Raw genomic sequence first — 21,166 nt, forward strand, 5'->3', positions numbered from 1 at the left:
TTTATTTTAAGGACATTAGGGACTTACCAAAAGATCGCTCATCCAGCCCATAGTGCACGCCGCGCCCGCCGCCGTCATCGCCAAGCCTGCTGCCACCAGCTACGCCTCCTTCCAACAGGTATAGAGGAAATTAAACTTTATTTTAAGGACATTAGGAACTTACCAAAGATCACTCATCCAGCCCATAGTGCACGCCGCGCCCGCCGCCGTCATCGCCAAGCCTGCTGCCACCAGCTACGCTTCCGTCCAACAGGTATAGAGGAAATTAAACTTTATTTTAAGGACATTAGGAACTTACCAAAAAATCACCCAGCTTTTAAATCATGCAGCCCCCGCTGCCGTGATCTCCAGGTCTGGTGCCATCAGCTATATACAAATTATTTATTTAAAACGAGTTACATACCATTTCCAAATATTATTAATGACTTTTGACGACGATGTCACAAAAGCCAGTTTTAGTTTTACCGTGTACCGCTGATTCGACATCAGACTCAATCATTCAGAGCATAAAGTTAATTCTTCCAACATTACAGAGGAAATAAAATCTTATAAGGATGTAAGTGATCTTCCTTAAAGATAATTATCTTTCCAGGAATTATTACGGTCATCCTGTAGTAGCCTGTCCAATCTGTAGAGCATGGCATGATCACTCATTCCAAAAAAGAATTAATGACGAATTGAAACCATTTACCTACTTTGGAGAACTCAAAGATCAGTCATCATACATCGCGGTTGATTCATCTACAGGTTCACTTGTATTAGCTTTAATCCTTTTCAATCCGATCTTCCATTTGCGATGCAAGCAATTAAAGTCTAAGAATGGTGCCTAGAATCCATGAACAGCGCCTAGCTTATTAAAACTATGGATCGACTTAACTGACCTTGGATTTTATTGGTTCATGGTTATTAGTACAAGTACCTACAAAGACCCTGCATTTAATAAAACTCCTCATTAAGTTCCTATCAACTTGGTCATCCAAACTTTTTTTTCCAGATCGTCCACCCAGTGGCTCAACAAGTCGTCCACGCTGCCCCAGTGGTTTCCCAACCGATAGTCCACGCTGCCCCAGTCGTCTCCCAACCGATAGTCCAAGCTGTCGCCCAACCGGTCTACCAACAAGTCCACGCTGCGCCGGTAGTGCAGGCCTACTCGCAGCCGATTGTGCAATCTTATGGCCACGGCTGGTAACGCATCTAATAATATGAGATTGTAAATATTTTGTTCTTCCTTATTTAAGCGTTGAGATCATGTCCGTGCTGTTGTTGTGGTGCTAATAAACAGTTTTACTATCAGTATTGAACATTTGCTTTTTTTTTCCTTAAAATCACACTAGAAATTTCATACGAAAGTAACCTTTTTACACATAATACTTACCTACCCATAACTTTGGTACAGAGATCCAGGGAACACAACGCAAAATTTCACGCAGGCGAAGCCGCCGGCAAAAGCTAGAGTTCCCTGAATACATAACCCTTTAGCAAATGACATTACACGAAAAAAGTGGGTCTTAAAACCAACAGTTACGACCACCATATTGCTGTGAAAAAATCGTTTAGCGATGACCTTGAGATTACGTAGGAACACAAAAATAAACCGTACGAATATGGAGCAGAATCGTGCGTAGGGAGCGCAAAGTCACGCTATGAATGAGAAAACACAATAAATCGGAAAGGTTACGGTTTTCCTGTTGAATCGATAGCGCAGCGGCACATCACTAGCCATCGCGTGACAAACGGAGCATCACTGTGCGGCTACTATCTTGTGAATCAACTTTAGAGTAGAGTGACCACAATTTTTTAAAGAATACACACTTGATTGTCGATTTTAACTATGAACATATTGTTTGGCTCTACAATTTCCCTTCTTTAATAGAGTTGTCAGCAGCAGGACTTCAGTAATCTTTAGGGTAAAAAAACTCTATTCCTCTAATTGATATTAGCTATACCCACCTCCTCTTTTGTTAGGTTTGTTTTTAAAAGCGATAATACTCGTAGCATATTAAATTATGCTATAAAAACCTACACCGTATTAAACGATTAATCAAGAAGGCATTGAAGGTCACTTTTAACAATTCAACCAGGATAATGCTGTAAGTCATTATTAAAAAACAATTTAAACAAAAACACTATTAATTATCCTACACGAAAGAAAACAATTTGGTCACCCTACCAGAAATATGGACACGTTTCAGTACATAAGCCACAGAAGGCTTTCAGTGAGTCCAATGCTATGGAACCAGACGGAGTGAAAATCATAGATTCTAGGTTCAAAATAAATACGAACTTTTTGATCGGGAACATTTTTTATCTGTGCAACGATGGTTTTGGCGCTAAAAATGGAACCTAACGGCGGCGAAAGTTTTAGTAAATCAGAAAATTAACAAAATTAGACGATAGTTTAGTTGAATTTGTAGATAAGTGAAAATTTTATGAAAAGATATGCACGCGTGGTCAGGTGAACTTGGAGATATAATGGGACCAACAGTCACAAGTAAGTAATCGTAGCGATAATAAGTCAGTGCCCACTATGTAAGTTCCATTCAAAAGTTTATGCCTAAATAGGCAAAAACATAAAATCGAGATATCGCATAGACCTTCACCACTCAGTGGCCGTTGCCCCTGACAAATTATGTGAGTACCTACATTAATCCTGCGTGGCCAGGAGGAAGAGCAGGACTGCTTTTTGAACAAACAAGTGTACTTATAACCTTTGAACCTGAATCTCTTAATAAATTAGGTAGGTACTATTTATTAATCTCAAAGTAACTTAAAATATCATTCATTCGAAAATTTTCAGGGTTTTCAGGGCTAGATGTTTGGTTAGTGTTAAAAGCATAATTTATTATAATACTTGCTATTCGAGTAATCTATGAACCTTAATCTCTCTCAAATCTAATCTCAAAGCAACTTAAAATATCATTCATTGGAAACTTTTCAGGATTTTCAAGGCATGGCATTATTGGTTAGTGTCATAAGCCTAATTTATTAAGAATACTTATTAAATTAGTCAGTTTTATAACAACGTTTAGGCAGAGTTGCAACACCTTACTTTAAACGTAACTATAACCATAATCAGTGTTTTTGTATGGAGTTTATCAGATACAACAGCTGACAATAGTGACTGACTTTCTTGCGCTACTTCTTCTCAGCACTGGCTCATTTATTGTCCCGAAACAGTGGTAGGGTTAATACTGGTATGTGTAAAAGTGCTTTTTAAAAGCCTATTTGCGAAAATAAATGAGTTTTGAGTTTTTAATGAGTTTTAAACAGACTACTGACGTTTGTTAATGTTGAATTGAGGTGGTGCAACCCAGCCTTTATTAGTACTTACGCTTTTTAAAGGGTAAGATATTCTTAACCTCATTCTGTAGCGTTTGCGAATAATTTCCAGCCTTGACCGGGCCCGGGCTACTTTAAAAACGGTCAGATAAGACCTGCATGATGCCATAAATTCAGGCAAACGTTAGACCGTCTTGCGGATGTTATGATTAGTTATAGTTAGTTAGTGAGTCAGTTTACCTCTAAGTGCGGATACAGCACTTAACCTTATGACGGGGTCATTTTGCATGATTTGTAGTTCTCTGAAGATGTTAATCTTCTAGTTTACATTTTTAGCAAAATTTCCTTATTATTATAGTATAATAATTTTAGTCTTATTTAAGTTTCTATTTTTCCCAGTCCCATGTGAATAAGTTACTTACTGTCGAGAAAATTATCTTGCAATCTTCGTCTTCTTGAAGCCATCGTCTCATTTTTCAGGTTTCTCTAATCGATCTATCACTTGTGTTAGGTTTCTTTAGGTAATTGGTTACGTAGATCACTACGTGTTTACTTAACCGTTTAGCGATGTGACAAAAATAGATTGCAGATATGTAAAGCTAGTTGACTGAAGTCTAGTTTGTTTTCATACTACATAGACTTACGCCCGTATTCACAAACGATCCTTGCATAAGTGAAGCAGCAAATCGAACGCGTAGCGTTGAATAGAGCTCTGTGATTGGTTCGTGTGTCACCCTGTGCGTCCACGCGCACTGTGAGACCTCATAGTAATGTTTGTGAATACGGACATGATAATACTGATTGAGTTTCTTGCGCTAAGCGGCTTCTTCTCAGCACTGGCCCACATCACTGGCCAGAAACAGTGATAGAGTTATATTTAAAGTGAATTCTAATATAAGGTATTCTGTAAAAAGGACTTGTCAAGTAACTTTTTAATTCTGATTGGCGTAGGAACAGGCAGTGCAAAGGCCAGCACTCCCCCACTAAAGAACGGGAATGACTTGCGGGAATCAGGGTACTTGATAGCTGTCGGCTCCAGAACTGCTAGGTAAGACCATTAAGTATATTAGTATTGATATAAATAGGTTAGTAGTCCAATCTTTTTGTAATTCAGATTCTTATCCTAATGTTTCTATCGTTAGGTTTGTGACCACAGATAAAATCTAAAGGAACTAACCTACTTCATGAGCTTTGTTAAGTGTGCCAGTAAAGGTGTAGTACCTACCTAGTTATTGCTTTTCAAATAGGTAAAAATTGCAATTTGTATTTTTACGGCTTACAAAAATACAAAACCCATGTACTTAGTTCTCAGTTATTTAAGCAATTTTGCCCTTTAACTGAAGCTCGACTACCTTCATTTATATTTTGAGCACGCGATTCTAGAGTCTCACAAGTTTGTGTGACGGTTAAATTTTCATTGTTTACCTTTTAATTTCAGGTTTCGCAGAAAACACAAAAACAAAATGCTGCTTATCGTACTGCTATTTTTACTTCTACTGTTATTATGTTTAGTAATAGTTATGACAGTTTTATGTAAGTTTCATTCTACTTTCCTTATCTTACACCAAACATTGCAATGGCTAAGCTCTAAAATCATGTGCATCTACTTATTTGTAGTTAGCTCTTAATGAAATTAGTCTGATGCTCGTATAGTCATCTTAAGGCAACTTATAAGTTTTAGATAGAAGCATTCAATTTATACAAAAAAGATAGATTAAAAAAAAATCATTTATTCACCGAGACAAGGTAATACTAAAGTAGAGACTTCTAAATTCTCACCAAAATGAGTATTACCAACTCTTAATAACCAAGCATGTGGTAATTTCTTACTTCCCTAAACGTGCGAATTCCGACTACATTCTTAATTATTTTTCATAATCCTAGACGTGAAACAAAAGAGGCACAAACCAGCCAGAGTGTGTGAAACGAAAGAGTGCCTGCGGTCCGCCGCCAACCTCGCGCTCTCCATCGACAGGACTGCCGATCCTTGCCACGACTTTTATCAAGTAACACTTAAAAATTATATCTAATTTTCTGAAAAAGATCATAAAAACATTTCAATATTATTGTGCTGTTCATTAGCTTTCACTTATGAGTAGGTACTCTAGTAAAAGACATGCAACGCTTTAAATAACAGACATATCTTTCATTCGTTCGTTTCAGCCAAATGATGTCCACTACTGGACGAAGGCTTCTCATAAGGATTTCCTCAACGACCGGTCCTGCACTGTCCGCATCCAGATACATACTTCCTGCGACCTTCACCTGATTCTGATACGTCTGCTTTCCTTTCATTATTATTTAATCAAATAAAAGTTTATTAAAGTCATTACGTGCAATAGGTAGGTACCTACAATAATTTTTAATCCCAAACTTTAGCTCTCCTAACTTTAGCACTTAAATAACTTGTTTCTCAGTACTCGTGTGGCAACTGGGCCGAAGATCACCCGCGTCCAGACACATACAGATCCTACGATTGGTTTAGAGACAAACAAAGCAAGGTGTACACAGTGGTCAGAGACTTTCTTACCAGGAACATCAGTGGCTTGCCGAAGCCTGTTGCACAGGCTAAAGACATGTTTGCGGCTTGCATGGACACTGGTGAGCAATATTTTTTACGTCAGTGGATATTGACATAGAACAAATACAAATTCGCATAGAATCTTAGCCCGGACATCTTAAAACTACAAAAAAACTTATTCAATGCTCAAAATCAAGTTTCTTTAAACGTTAATGTAGACGGCAATGATTTTAAATACTGCTCTTACGATTTCAGACACATTAGACAAACTGGGTATAAAACCAGTACAAGAAATATTAGGGTTATTGGATTTTCCACTTGTCCCAACGTACGTCAACATCACAGATGATTTTGACTATGACACGTACAATTTTGATTGGATAGAAGCAGTTATCAAAGTTAAAACAAAACTGAGGATGGATGTTCTGATTGGTTTCGAAATTTTTACGGACCCCAGAAACTCTTCCGTCTACAGATTAGTTATGGGGTCCCCAGAGACTACTAATCCCTTTCCAAGGTAAATATCTCAATATTTTTTAATGTAGTTTCTTGTAGCGATAAAAACATAATTAAAACGAAAATAAACATTTCAGCATGCACAACGAAAAGAAAAGACACGTTCGTACCCCCCAAAAATCATTCAAACTATCTACAAGAGAGTTCGATGAAACTTTTTTCTCTCCGCATGTTAAAGTCTCGGATAGTAAAAAAGATGATGACGACGATGAGAAAATGGCTCAGATATACAGACTCTTCTACGCAGAACTCATAAAACTATTCGCTTTAGAATCTGGGTATCTCAAAGATAATGTGAATGAAACGGAGTTGGATCTAAAGCTTGTGAAGGCTTCTACTGATTATTACTCTATGTACGACGATCTTTATGAGGTAAATTTATTGTAACATATTTATAATTAAAACTCCTAATAATTTTCATTAAAGAAAACCTACTTAGGTAACGCTTTCATATGCCTGAAGTTATTATAGGGGACAAAATTTAACAAAAGGTTAACAAGCAACTCACAAAATAAATGTCGTCACATCATGGAAAAATGGCTGTAATGTATTTTTAAGATAATGACTGTTTGTGTTATATAAAACTTAGATTTATAAAGCTTGCTCTACTTTTGAAACTTACTAAACATCACAAGTTACTAAAATATTCAAGCTATAAAATATCAGTCTTTCGTGATAAATAAGTTAGATAAAAAGTTTCAATTGTATTGAATGCATGAGTTTCATGTTTTGCCTCTATTAAAGCTTCGCGATACCAATCATTACGTTGATTATAGAAATGTTGCAATTAAATATAAAGCAATGGTCAAGTAAGTAATTAATCATGGTGACTTTTATTATTTCAATTTAATTGTACCTCTAGATTGAAAAGAAAATAACAATTACTCTTATGACGTAAACTTACGACCGAATCGTTACTAAACAAGTAGGGCAGTTATTTTCCAATACCTTGGACAATACCTTGGATATTATCAAATATTCGATAAGTCACCTTCGGACTACATAACGACAAATCGATACTTAGAAAGAGGACATGACATTTTTCGTCGTTTGAAATAAAACGAATGATTTTCAGCTAGAAGCTGATAATAATACCGACACAGAGAGTGAGAGTGCATATCTAAATATACCAGAATACACAGTAGATGAAATACAAGCTCACACTGATGCTGTATTCGAAAACAATAATGGAACAGCTGTGCCTATTTGGAAGAGATACCTCGAAGGGATCTTCAAGATAAGCGACGTGACGCTGGACTACGAGAATGATAAGATTCTCGTTTCGAACCCTGATTTAAAATACATGTCGTTGATGGCAGCTTTCTTGTCTAAAGTACCACCAGCTAAGATAGAGCTGTATATTTGGGTTAAAGTAAGTTACCATTTAATATTATTGCTGTTCTTTCCTGAAAATTTCAGTAATAACTTTTGTATAATATTTCTGCCGGTAATCAATTATGTAGGTAAATGAAGTTGTTCGTGAAACATCTGAAATTATTGTGTAAACTGTTTTTTTTTTTTGTAAACTACATCAGAATAATTTTAAGGGTCAGCTCCTCCGATTTCTGATAGTTTGAGATAGTTAGAATAGAGGCTGGTGGTTACCGGTGATCTGCCTGCTATCTCTATTTGAGTTCTATGAAATTATTAGTAGTTTGTCCGACATTTGTAAAATGTCTTAAATCTATTAAATACTCTATCTCTATCAGCAAACCATAATTCTTGCAATAAACATTCTTAATTTATCAAGTAAAGGACTCTATCAACAAATAAACAGTCCTAAATCTTCTTAAACAGGTGGTAGAAGTGATGGCAGCGCACACGACGAGCGACCTTAAACAGATGTTCCTGCGCTCGTACGAAGAGATCCACTCCACCGGCAAGACGGTCCCGGTCCCGCGCAGCCTGCAGTGCGCGAGCGCGGTCAACGACCTCATGGGCATGGCGGTCTCGTACGCCATCGCTGACCCGTACTTCTTTAACGTCACTAAGCCCAAGGTCAGTCTTAAGTCACGGGTATTTGAAATAAGCTTACTTAGGGCTAATATTTCAATCGTCAAAAATTGTATTAGATTATGATTGAAATTGTCCATCTAGCTAGACGTGACTCTGAAACATGACCTTTGGCCTATATTCTTGACACCCTGTATCGTGGGCTATGAAATCAATTTTTCAGGTTCAAATAATGCTGCATGAAATGAAAAATGCCTTAGCACACTTAGTAGGCAAAGCAAAATGGATGGACGATGACACCAAACTTGCTACATATCAGAAGATCATTCAGATGAAGACCCTCATAGGTTTTCCTGACTGGTACCTCGAACCAGGGAGGCTGGAAGAATATTACCAAGGAATAGACCTAAAACCTGATACCCATTTGAAGAACATGGTGAGCTTAATGCAACTCAAAATAAAGAAGGCATTGAACAAGTTCCGCGAAGGGAACAACTACACTTGGGCTACTGATCCTACTGAAGTCAATGCATATCACACTTTTCAGGAAAATACTATAAGTAAGTGTATTTTTCCTTGTACATTTTCAAACTGCTTCAATTGAGGTCACAAAGAAAGGTTTAATCAAGAAAATAATAACATTAAATAACGTCCAAACCACCTACCTAACCTAATTTTAAAATTACTAAAACCAAATTTTTAAATTATACCGTAAGATTGTTTGGAATTAGCACGCGGAATATCAGCGTTTTCGAAATTTTCATCAAGCTGTTAATCAATAACACCATGCTAATTCTATTATAGGCATTTATTTAATTAGTTGCTTCAAAATATCAGCTGCCTACTGGTAACATCCATAGCTTATATGCTTCGGGTTTATCTTGATTCACTTTTGTTTTTTCTTGGACGCAGCCGTACCCATGGTAATGTTACAGCATCCTTTCTTTGATTTGGGGCTAGAGTAAGTATCAAAATCGTATAATTAGTAGATTTCGATTCAAATTAATTATGAGATAATATTTTCTTCCACAGTTCTCTCAACTATGGTTCATTAGGCACTGTGCTTGGACATGAAATAACGCATGGATTTGATAATTTTGGTAAGTGTATTAAATTATTTGGTTTGGACTGTACTAGCTATAAAAAATATCCGGTAATTTTACCCGTGCACGTAAAATGCACGCTCTGTCATAAAATAAACCTTATGATAGAGCGTGAATTTTAGTACGAAATCTTGGCTATTTAGCTCGCAAATCATTTGAATTTTGACCTAGATTAAAATAAATGCTCTTTACTCACTTCAAAATCCATTTGGGATTCTATTATTCTTCATATTGAATTACACAGCTTTGTGTACCTCTTCCTATCATCATGACGCAGTGCTTCGTCGACCACTACCCTCACTACTGAGCCTCGGTCAAATTGTCTAGTTTCTCACAGTCAAATAAATACCATTGACAGGTCGCAAGTTCGACAAGAACGGCAACTTCCTCCCGTGGTGGTCGAACGAGACGGTGGAGTCGTTTGTCAGCATGACGCAGTGCTTCGTCGACCACTACCCTCACTGCTGAGCGTCAGTCAAATTGTCTAGTTTCTCACAGTCAAATAAATACCGACAGGTCGCAAGTTCGACAAGAACGGCAACTTCCTCCCGTGGTGGTCGAACGAGACGGTGGAGTCGTTCGTCAACATGACGCAGTGCTTCGTCGACCAGTACTCTTCGTTCCGGCTGCCGGAGCTTGGGGAACACGTGAGTCTTAACTAATACCTACAGACTCTATCAAAGCCACTATGGTATAGAGCAATGTTCCGCAAAATGTTTGTGTTCAAGGTACATCTAAGAAAACGAACAATTTGGAGGTGGTGCACACATTAAAAATCAATTTTTAAGTAATTTACCTTTATTAGTCTTACCCTTACATAGTTCCTAAAAAATATGTTTACAACATAATCTTATTTTTCCGAGGCACCATCTAATGACAATGGTACACCAATGTGCCGCGGTATACCATTTGCGGATCACTTGGTATACAGTGTAGAGACTGGCGAAAACTTAAAAAAAATTACATTCACGAACTCTACATTATTTTTTTACCAACATGGCCCATTAAAGATTTGACTACTGAAAATTTTTAGGCATGTAAAAACTGTTATAGGGCTAAAATGATGATGGTAAGTGACAATTAAGATTTGTGTTAAACTTAATAATTTAATTAATTAATCAACGCATTTGTTGCAACTCACCACTACTGTCACTGTTATTAGTAATTTACATTAACAGCAGTAACAAGTAACAAAGCAATAATCAAGCTAATTTACATTTGTAACATTGTATGTTATCATACCTACTATTGATCAGCATTGATCACTCAATATGATAAAGCTTAACTGATACTCATGTCCTGTTTGCTTTCATGTAGAACTTCGAACTACAAACACAATAAACGTAACTATATTAATGTGTCTGTGGAAATATTGACTTGAGATGGGTGGGCATGATTAGATCTATTTAGGTTCTGAACTCTGTCTCTATCAGACTTATATGGTTCAAAACTAGCCCTTATTACGACTTACATAAGATGCAGTCAATACTTAGTTTGATTATAGACTTTACCACGAATGTTTGTGGACAACATGGATATGTTAAGGTGATCGTAATGACCGCGACAAAGTGGGACGATCGATGAGTGCTCGTTACAGACCATTTTCCACGTAATCTGAAGTCGATAGTTTGAAGGAAACACTTGCTAGTACTTACATAAATTATGTCCATTTAGGCCCGATTCGACCAAAGTTTTATCAGCAAAATAAGTCCTGGTATAACTGGCACATTGACAGTTTCAGTATAGAAAATATGTCAAAATGTCGCGTAACTGTTACTGTCGATTTATTCTGAGATTAATGTTTACTCTTGTTTAGTCGAATCCACCTTAATGGAATAACGGACTATTAGGCTATATGCTGATTAAGTTGATTGATTATTATATTTTTTATTTGGAATAATACCTACATAAACTACAAGCTAAGACCTGAACAAATGTTCATAGCAAAGATGTAGCCACAGAGAAACTAGCCGCGATATTTTCAATTTTATTAACTTGGCTACATACTGAAAAAATCTAAGTACCTATCTAAGAAGCACTTAGCACGAGATGAGTAATTTTATTAATCTCCATCATGAGATTTAGGTATAATATCTTCAGCTGATTTAATTAATACCTATTAATTTATTATTATTAATTAATACCTATAACACATGGATATCAAGTTTAATTAATCAAATTATTGTTTGATAGAGATCTGTAGACAGATGTAGATCGTTATCATTCAGATGTGGTCATAGATGATGTAATACTATGCTATCACTATAGATCGACGGCAAGAAAACCCTGGGCGAAAACATAGCTGACAATGGCGGCGTGCGAGAAGCGCTCGCGGCGTTCAAGCACCACCTGCGCAAGAGTGGCCCGGAGGAAAAACTTCCCGGTTTTGAGCACATGACTTCTGAGCAACTGTTCTTCTTGTCTTATGGGAACGTAAGTAGACAAAGGGTACCCATTCGCATTTCTTTCGTCACTAATTTAAAAATGGTCATTCATTTTTTTCTAAATAGTTTCTAAAAGATAAAAGTTGCTGAAAATTTTCAACCTACAAGTTGAAATTGATTTAAAAATGGTAGGCTTTAACTTCGGTAACGGTTTGCGTCAAACCCGGTTGAGAGCATTAGAGAGTCGACCTTGCAATATTATTTTTGTTCAGTGACTGAATAGGTTGTACATAGGTATACATAAAGAGTAGCGTCTTTTCCATGATCCCCGAAAAAAGTTCTGGATCCTTTTTGTTTAATAGTATTTTTTCTTTTTCGTTTCATAATAACTTCATGAAGTATTCAATATTAGCTACGAGCGATACTTCTAATATTAGCTACGAGCGCCAAGCACATGAATTTTAACTAAAATCTGATCACATTTAATCACAATAACTTTTATTAACGGCATGTAGGTATGTTGAACAAAGACTAACAATTATTAAAACTCTAGGTAATCCATGGTCATCAATCAGTACACTCTTGCTTACCCTCAAATCCCTTTCAGCTCTGGTGCGGCATATCCACCAAGGAGTCCCTGAAGGCTGACTTGGATGACGAGCACTCTCCGCAGCAGTTCCGAGCCAAGGGTGCTCTCCAGAACAACGAGGAGTTCGCGCGAGCCTTCCACTGCCCTCCCGGCTCGCCTATGAACCCTCACACCAGGTGCATAATATTCTAATTACATTTCTGGAAAATTTTCTTTGAGATTTGAAAGAACGAGATTACGACGATTTCAGCTTTATTATTTTCCAAACTATAATACCGGCTGAAGAAGCGTTCGACTGTTTTTTCGATGGAGATTTAACGAATGAAGGAAAATAATATTGTACACAGTATCCTGTCTATAATACATAGCATATCTATTTTAAGTCTAGTGTGTGTCACCTTTCTTTTTCAACAGTATTTTTTATTTTTATAAGTATTAAGTAACTAAGCTATTTGTGATATGATTTTTTTTCTATGTGATCCAGTATTAAAAGATATTACAGTATTTTTTCTGTGGTATGAATGGTTTTAGTGCAATATATGTTAGGATGAATAAGTCTAAAATAATGACAAAGTGAATAGGTAGGTATATCAAAAAACATTTTTAATGTAAAATACCAAAAAGTAGAAATAGAAAAAATGTGATGAAAGTACAATTTATAACTTAGTTAATAACAATTTTAAATAAAGTTTTACAATATATCACTTGTTTCAATTGCTGTCTGGGAGACATAATAAAATATATATTAATACAAATAAATTAATACATCTTTAACGTTTGTGATAACCCGGGTAGCCAGAGATCGAATTGGATACAATTGTTTTGGAAATTCCGCTTGAAATGCCACCGTATCCATAACCGCTCGACAAACCTCCTAATGAAATTCCACTTGATAAGCCTCCAACTGGAATTCCACTCGACACGCCAAGACCACTCGCTAAGCCTATACCACTTGACACGCCAATACCACTTGACACTGCAACGCCCGAAACTGGAACGGCTACTGAAGACACTGCTGGGACGGTTTGTACTGGGACTGGAACTCTCCTCTCGACCACCACAGGTTGAGGGACGGGAACTGGTCTGTCTACCACCACAGGCTGTGGAACTGGCACTGGCCTGTCCACCTGAACAGGTACCGGCACGTTCACAGGGCGGTCTACGTATACAGGCTGCGGTACGGGCACGGGACGGTCTACGTATACAGGACGATCGATCGGAACGTGCTTCTCTACGGTCACAGGGTAGGGCACCGGCACTGAAACCTTCACGGGATATGGCACTTTCTTTTCGTAATACACGGGAACTTGTCTCGTCACCTCGACGGGGACTCTGTGGATGACCGGTACGGGTCGATCGACAGGCACGGGAACGTTAACCCGGACTGGTACAGGTACTTGTCGTTCCACAGGGTATGGCACCGGTACTTGAACTGGCACTTGGACGTCTCTGGTGATGGTGCGAGTGATGTACCTCGGGACTTCTTGCCGAAGCACCACAGGGTTTGGCTCCACGGACACTGATGTTTGTACTGCTGGTGCTGCTGCTACTGCCACAGGAGCGGAAGCTACGGCTGGCCCGACTGCTACTGCGGGACCAACTGCTACTCCAGGGCCAACCCCCACTCCTTGTCCAATCCCAATTCCTGGTCCAATACCCACTCCTGGTCCAACCGCCACTCCTGGTCCGACTCCTAAAGAGGGTCCTACAGCCACGCCGCTAATTCCAGAGCCAATGGAAAGTCCTGGTCCAATACCAAAACCAGGGCCAGATATGCCACCATATGGCGAACCTCCATAAGAGCCGATGGAGCCCAGGACACCAGTGCCGTAGATGCCCCGTTTCACGCCCTTTTCTGGGGTAGCATTGTCTTTAATTCCATTTGATTCCAACAATTCAGACACCTTACTTTCAACTTTCTTTGAAGCTGCAAGACTGCTTATGATAAGCAACACCTGAAACAAATAACAAACTGCGATAAGATAACCAATTATTATACCAAGAAAAAAAGTTCAATACCTTTAAAACGATTCCCACGATATTAAACTACTTTACAATAAAAGCCAGGTGTGTTATGTGGTGCATTATATCAACGTCTTGAACAGGTCAAGGCGAAGTAGCCTAGATCCAAGGTGCCCTGATAGCTGGCTAGCCCATGCATCGTGACTCAGCTACCTTATGGCTAAGCACCTAAAGGTATTAAAGCGTAACGAGCCTAAATGTTAAGTAAAGGTCAGGGCTTAAATATTTGGTCAGACTAGAATACCTGCGACTATACAGTAGGGCTACCCTTTGGCAAAAACTGTCTAACTTAATAGGTACTCGTACTGAAGATAATGATAATAATATTAAATTAGCATGATAATAGATCATTGCTATTCAGTTAGATATAAATGTTACTACCTACATGTCATATGCCTAAAACGCAAGCAGATTTTTTTTTCAATAATTACTCAAGCTAGAAAGCTCTTCTGATGGGTACTAAGTATTTTGTTGTTCTACTCTACTATACACACTATACGTAAGTACCTCTTAGAATAATTATTTTAAAACGTGCCTATATTTTTGACCTAAGTATTGTCATCATTCACTCAATATTTTTCCATATCACCCATAAACACCATGTAATTAATTATTTCAAGTAGTTGCCCTTCGAGCTCTACAAATTCATTGGAAAGCTTACATTGTATATTCTAAAAGAAATTTCCTATTATGGAAATTCAGTTTGCATCCGATTTTCCACATATCACAAACATAAAAAAACCAATTTGAACCAACTACACCTCTAAACTCGAATATTTAGTCAATCATAATTTATACATTTTCCAAGTTAATACCTAGTACGTTTCTTATGACCTAGGTTGAATGTTCTATAACTTCAAACTTTATTACGTTGACCTGAACACACCTGGTAGGATACAGCCATTTGATATAGGTAATTTCGCAAGTCTGTCTGTGCAGTGGTCTAGATTTATCACATTCGTCCTGTCGCTACGTTTCCTCATGCCTCGCTTAATCCACAGCACAATCTATGCCCCGTTTCAGGTGCCATTTACATGTTTATGTATACATTCTCTGCGTATGTTGCAATGGATGATTTGGGTCAATTTCCCAAACACATTTTTTGAGCGGCGTAGCTGAAAATCATATGTTTTTTATGACATAGAACTTTGATTTTTTTTTACACGAAAATATACAGAGGTTCCATTTTGAGGACAACATTATTAATGAGTATTTTCTTTTACAAATTCGACAAAAAATAATTGAACTAAGCGTTTCTAATTTTGGTGCAGTGTCCACATCCTTAATTTCTTACAATATGTATTTTTTTAGCTGAAGATCAAAACAGAACTTAGGGAAAAAGTATATTTTTGGATTATACAATCTATCTATTATCTAAGATTACCAAATTAAGCAAGTTTCCCAAATAACTGTGATTAAGTCAAATCCTTAAGTTTTGTCCGCGAAAAATTTATGATTTTGGTGTCAATAATGAAATAGCTCGTCAGGTTCTTTAAAGATCAAACAGGATTTAAACACTCCCATCATTCGTTAGGTTTAGTACCGCCCCCGCGAGCAGTGACGGCAGACGGGTGCAAGACCTCTGCGTCTTCCCGCCAAAAACGTAAATGTGTTGTTTTTTTTTAAACGGACAACAATTCTGCAATTTTGGTGTCTTTTTGTATAAGATTTCTAAGCTATTCTTTTTAGTTGAATTCCTCGTATAATGTAAAGGAACTGTTTTCATACCATGTGTTAAAATGTTATTGTTATATTTAAAACAGATTTCATATAATTTAGCTTTTTCAACGAGAATCTAATTTTGGTGAGTCAATTTTGGTGTTTTTGGTGGTGCACCAAAGCATTTTTAACCGACTTAACTCGGTCAATTGAGAACCGATTTTCAAAATTCTTTTTTTGTTCTATAGGGTACACTTATGTGGTGGTCCCATTGTCACCAAGTCAGGATCTGATGATGGGATCCTAGGGAAATCGAGAGTAAACCTCAAATTTTGTAGGAATGCAATACGTTTTCTAAAGTTATTCAAGTAGTCATCATCTAATGTTGATGAGGTGATGATGGAAGGTAAAACTCCTTAACGCTTAGGAGTTGGAGGATAATTCTTTAAATATTTTAGGTAGGTATGTACATACAGTTGTATTATTTCAGGTATTTAAGATGAGCTGATGATGAAAGGTCAAACAACATAAGTTAGGAGTTAGATGATACTCAATACTCATTTGTTGATACATACATTGACACATGATACATTGATACTTTTTAGTTGCCGATATTTAAAGTAGGGAGCCTGTATTTTGCTAGGAAGATTATTTACACTTGGATTGTGATTAAGACTATAATTTTCCATTACAAAATGGAAAATTATAGTCTTAATCACATTAAACATAGGTACTGTCCCTCTTCAGTGACAATAACAAGGACTAATCAACTAAAAAGCATGAAAAAAAATAATTTTAACAAAAAAATTAAAACCGACGCCAACAATCACTTAAAAGTAGAAAATTAGTACGTCGTTATTTATTTATTAGGACAATATACCATGATTAATATTTTTGGAGTCGGTGCTGGTAAATTTAAAACCATTTCTTGAGCTTGGCACTAAGATATGACCGACTGACAGCATATTTTCTAATTTTGGTGCTTTAATATAAATTTTGGTGTTCTCTTAATTTTGGTGTAAGGAAAATCTAAAAAACTACTGGACAAAATTTAATGTCTTAATCATTTTAGAAACAGTATAAGTTTCCAATAAATTTGATCTATAATTAAAGAATAAAAATACACAAATAACAATTTCCACCAAAATTAGGCAAAAATATGCACTTGTTGAAATTCACCCATTTATTAGAAACCTATAACGTAGCCCTCATGTAGGTTTGATTTATAATTATATTTGTATACATTATGTACATTCGTTTATGTAGAGCTACCAAACTTGCATACGAAAACTACATATAAATTCGGTGATTTCATGAAAATAAATAGTTACATGAATAATTGATTTCATTTATTATCCAAAACTAAAAATATTATCTTCTAACATATTAGAAGTTACTAAAAATGTCTACGTGTAGGTAATCTGGGGGCACGGCAGTGCCCCCACCAAGTCGAGCAAAAAAGCGGCACGGCCGTACCATCCTTTTCTCGAAGCAATTCAGGCCATTTTCGACCGCCTGTAACTTCGTTGTGGATAAAACTAGAAGGCTGAATTTTCATTAGCTATGCAGGCATTGTAAAGACACGGTATATTTAAAATTTCATTCAATTTGAACCAGTAGTTTAAGAATTATAACGGGTCAAAGTTACTTAATTTGGTCACTCACTGACTCACTGACTGACTCACCGATCATCAAAATTCTAAGGCACTTCTAGCAGACCTAGAAGCTTCAAATTTGGAATATAAGTAGTGTTTGGTGTATGAATCAAGGAAAAACTAAAATATTTGGGGGCACGGTAGTGCAACCGCCAAGTCGAGTAAAATTTTTCAATTTCGGTCCAGTTTTCTAGATACATAACTGCTGTCTACAAAATACAAAAAGAAATGAGATTTGGGGGCACGGTAGTGCAACCGCCAAGTCGAGTAAAATTTTTCGATTTCGGTCCAGTTTTCTAGATACATAACTGCTGTCTACAAAATACAAAAAGAAATGAGATCCCATCAAAAACAATACTTGTCAAAAAAACCAAGTCTCGCAACTCAGTTGTTCTACGGTAAAAAGTTGTGAGATCCATGTAATACCAAGTCCAGGCCAGGAAATCTTTAACGTTTTACATAAATATATTGACTTGGCCATCGCATGAAAACACGTGTAAATTAAATTATTTAGTGCGATGGCCAAGTCAATAATTTATGTAAAACGTTAAAGATTTCCTGGCCTGGACTTGGTATTACATGGATCTCACAACTTTTTACCGTAGAACAACTGAGTTGCGAGACTTGGTTTTTTTGACAAGTATTGTTTTTGATGGGATTACTTACTACATCTAAAAGTATACAGAAGTTAGTCGTCATATTAGTGCATTTTCCAAAGTTACTAAGTAGGTACTCGTAACTACTCGTAAAAACTAACTAATCGGTGGTTTCAACATGGCTATTTCGCAACTTTACTTTTTGATTGATTTACATTTGCAGAAAAACTAGAGATGTTTCGAGGTATGATTAATTATTGTGTTACGTCCCATCTCTTGATCGAATGATTATACGAATTAAATGGATAGATGTAGCTATCAGTGCGTAAATTTCTGCGTAACAAAGTGCATAAAAAATTGCCGGCGTGCCAGTGCAGCGTTATCGTTAAAAGAAGCAATAATTCAAATATGTAACGTTATGCGATTAACCGCGATGATATTATTAGCAAAACAAACAATAGTTCCTGAAATGATTACCACTGAAATAAGAAGTAGCACTCGAATATTACCTACTTAACTTATTATTTATTTAACAGTACCGAACATTCAATATTTTATGAAATCCCTAGCTTATAATATGCAAGATAAAATCCACCTGAATCCTATACTGGGTGTAGTTAATATTCATATGTAAAGTAGGCAAGTAGGTAAATCTTAGTACCTAGTTATTTTCGACTCAAGGCTACCAAGTAATTATTCAGAGCCGTTAAAGCTTGTCTCTTAGTATAGATAACTTAAAACCACTTTTCATATCATAACTTAAAAAAAACAAATTCGATGGATTTGCTGTACTATCTTTTATAGAAATTTTTTATTAAAATATAAACGTCCCTCACATCAAGTACTTAAAAAGACTACTTGCAACCCTAGCATATACAGGGTGGAATTTTGTAATGCCACCTGGAGGGAAAGTACTCTTAAAATTGTAGATAGGAACTTTTTCTCTAAGAAAACATTCCTTTATTTTTCAAAAGTAATAGAACTGCAATCAAAGATTTCCAAAAATTTGCTTGCCACACCCGGGAATCGAACCAACTAAAATCTGCAAAAAATTACACCCTGTATTTTTATTACATCGATCGTTAGGGTTAAGTATAAGGATGAAATCTCTCCAACAAACTTGATAAATCAAATGAAAGGAAAACCATGAAATCTTAAATTAGGTATTTTAATTATTTACAGAAAATTGTATGGTACCTATGGTAGTGAATTTTCGAAAAAAATTCGAAAATCTTTGAATGTAGTTCTCTTTCTTTTCAAAAATAAAGGAATGTTTTCTTTCAGTAAATTTTTCTATCTACAGTATTGAGAGTACTTTCCCTCCAGGTGGCATTACAAAATTCCACCCTGTATTTCAAATACTAGGTACTACGTATTGATTACATACTTATCGATGAGAAAATGACCGTCTTTACTTTTTTCCTCAATAACTTTTCATGTGCATGTAAAAATATTACGTGGGGACTATATTCAGTAGTAGGTATACTTATCAATTTTGTGCAAATAAAACTGCAGTTTATTGCGATTAATACTAGGTTTTCGGTTGAATGAGTCCGATTGAACTGTAGATATATTGTATAAATGGTGAAGATATTCCACATAACAGTCAATTTACCAAGCGATTTAACCCTGGCGTTTCAGCGATGAAAATGTTTTGATTAATGGCTGAAAGCTTCCGTATACCTACTTAATAGTTAAGTAAAATGTCTGAAATTAGAAAATGTAGTCTAATCAAGAACATGTTTATTTCGTTATTTGTAATCTGGGTACACTATTAAATATGACATAGGAAACTATTAAAACAAAGCCTTACATATTAGTAAGCATGTTAAAATATAGTTAATTTTTCATTTAGTGTACTTAGGCCCATTGGAACTATAGCTTTAATACGAGTAAATTAATTCTGGGCAGAAAAAGTTACCACTACTCTACATATAACTTTGAGTCTACTTAAAGCTTTTTAATGGTACACTTTACTGGCAAAGTTAAAGCTAAGTTATACGCTAATTAATTGCACTTTTATTACTTTGTAGCGTACTGCAAAATAAAACCAATCAGAGAAAAATCCACACACTAAAAACACCATAACAAAAATATAATTTTCCAAAAACTTACCGTAAATATTTGCATAGCAGCCATCTTAAAAAATCCTAAAGCCGAGATCACAGCAAAATCACATTACTCTCTAATCGATTAACGATCGATACAATCGATCGGACGGAATAAGTGAGGGCTTATGTTTCCCGGGCTGGCCGGCCGGCGCTTATATACGACTACATAAATCGTAACATTCGCTCGCTGCTCCATTACCTAGGACCAGCTATGTATTATTTAAACGTAAATATAGGTACAGGTTGATGGACGATTTGTAGGAAATGAATTTTTCATATTTTACAGCCGTTACGCCAAATTAAGTATGTTTATTTCTTTTAGCAAGAACATTTTTTAAAATTAGTAGATATTATACTTAATAGTACTCCTAATTCCTATCCGTTTTAGGTTTAACATCTATGAATGAATTTAAATAGAGGTGTCCTGTCCTACAATAAAGTTACGTTAAAAAGAGCCTTTCAAAACAATGCTTAGGTAATAATCTTAGTGAAGTGCTACGAGAGCTCTACGAAGATTCAGTGAAGATGGCCGCACGTCTACGACATCGTCTACGAATTTCAATAAACGTAAACTATTGTTTCATCGTCATCATCATCATCATCATTTCAGCCATAGGACGTCCACTGCTGAACATAGGCCTCCCCCAATGCTTTCCACGTTGATCGATTGGTAGCGTCCTGCGTCCAGCGCTTCCCTGCTACCTTTACGATGTCGTCGGTCCACCTTGTTGGTGCTTAAACTATTGTTTAATACCTAATAAAAGATTTTTATCAAGAT

At 36.5% G+C, this 21,166-nt stretch overlaps 2 protein-coding genes and 1 long non-coding RNA gene across 3 annotated transcripts; 2 read left to right on the forward strand and 1 right to left on the reverse strand.

Annotated features, from left to right (window-relative positions):
* The first annotated feature begins 41 nt into the window (after nucleotides 1-41).
* On the forward strand, nucleotides 42-1,301 carry LOC135078168 (uncharacterized). The gene is made up of 2 exons (XR_010258577.1): nucleotides 42-118; nucleotides 995-1,301. It is a non-coding gene; the product is annotated as an uncharacterized LOC135078168 (long non-coding RNA).
* A 930-nt stretch (nucleotides 1,302-2,231) lies between these two features.
* Nucleotides 2,232-12,700, forward strand: LOC135078145 (neprilysin-4). Its single transcript, XM_063972729.1, has 15 exons — nucleotides 2,232-2,491; nucleotides 4,231-4,327; nucleotides 4,718-4,812; nucleotides 5,164-5,285; nucleotides 5,697-5,880; nucleotides 6,056-6,317; nucleotides 6,394-6,688; nucleotides 7,392-7,688; nucleotides 8,114-8,314; nucleotides 8,493-8,829; nucleotides 9,182-9,230; nucleotides 9,302-9,369; nucleotides 9,889-10,019; nucleotides 11,641-11,805; nucleotides 12,364-12,700. Exons 1-15 carry the CDS (start codon nucleotides 2,440-2,442, stop codon nucleotides 12,535-12,537), a joined length of 2,529 nt encoding a protein of 842 aa, XP_063828799.1. The 5' UTR covers nucleotides 2,232-2,439; the 3' UTR covers nucleotides 12,538-12,700.
* Nucleotides 12,701-12,923: 223 nt separating this feature from the next.
* On the reverse strand, nucleotides 12,924-20,528 carry LOC135078144 (tetra-peptide repeat homeobox protein 1-like). The gene is made up of 2 exons (XM_063972728.1): nucleotides 20,393-20,528; nucleotides 12,924-14,300 (listed from the first exon to the last, which is right to left on the reverse strand). The coding sequence occupies exons 1-2, from the start codon at nucleotides 20,414-20,416 to the stop codon at nucleotides 13,116-13,118; spliced, it is 1,209 nt and encodes a 402-aa protein (XP_063828798.1). The 5' UTR covers nucleotides 20,417-20,528; the 3' UTR covers nucleotides 12,924-13,115.
* Between the last annotated feature and the right edge of the window lie 638 nt (nucleotides 20,529-21,166).

The sequence above is a fragment of the Ostrinia nubilalis genome, chromosome 14 (genome assembly GCF_963855985.1).
Source record: "Ostrinia nubilalis chromosome 14, ilOstNubi1.1, whole genome shotgun sequence".
NCBI lineage: Eukaryota > Metazoa > Arthropoda > Insecta > Lepidoptera > Crambidae > Ostrinia > Ostrinia nubilalis.

What these genes read in the sequence shown, in the direction of transcription:
- LOC135078144 (XM_063972728.1), bottom strand. Translation starts at nt 20,416, where the DNA reads ATGGCTGCTATGCAAATATTTACG. An exon ending in CTGCTATGCAAATATTTACG is followed by an intron (nt 14,301 to 20,392) that starts GTAAGTTTTTGG and finishes TATTTGTTTCAG; the next exon opens with GTGTTGCTTATCATAAGCAG.
- LOC135078145 (XM_063972729.1), top strand. Translation starts at nt 2,440, where the DNA reads ATGCACGCGTGGTCAGGTGAACTTGGAGATATAATGGGACCAACAGTC. An exon ending in TGTACGACGATCTTTATGAG is followed by an intron (nt 6,689 to 7,391) that starts GTAAATTTATTG and finishes AATGATTTTCAG; the next exon opens with CTAGAAGCTGATAATAATAC. An exon ending in TCTTCTTGTCTTATGGGAAC is followed by an intron (nt 11,806 to 12,363) that starts GTAAGTAGACAA and finishes AATCCCTTTCAG; the next exon opens with CTCTGGTGCGGCATATCCAC.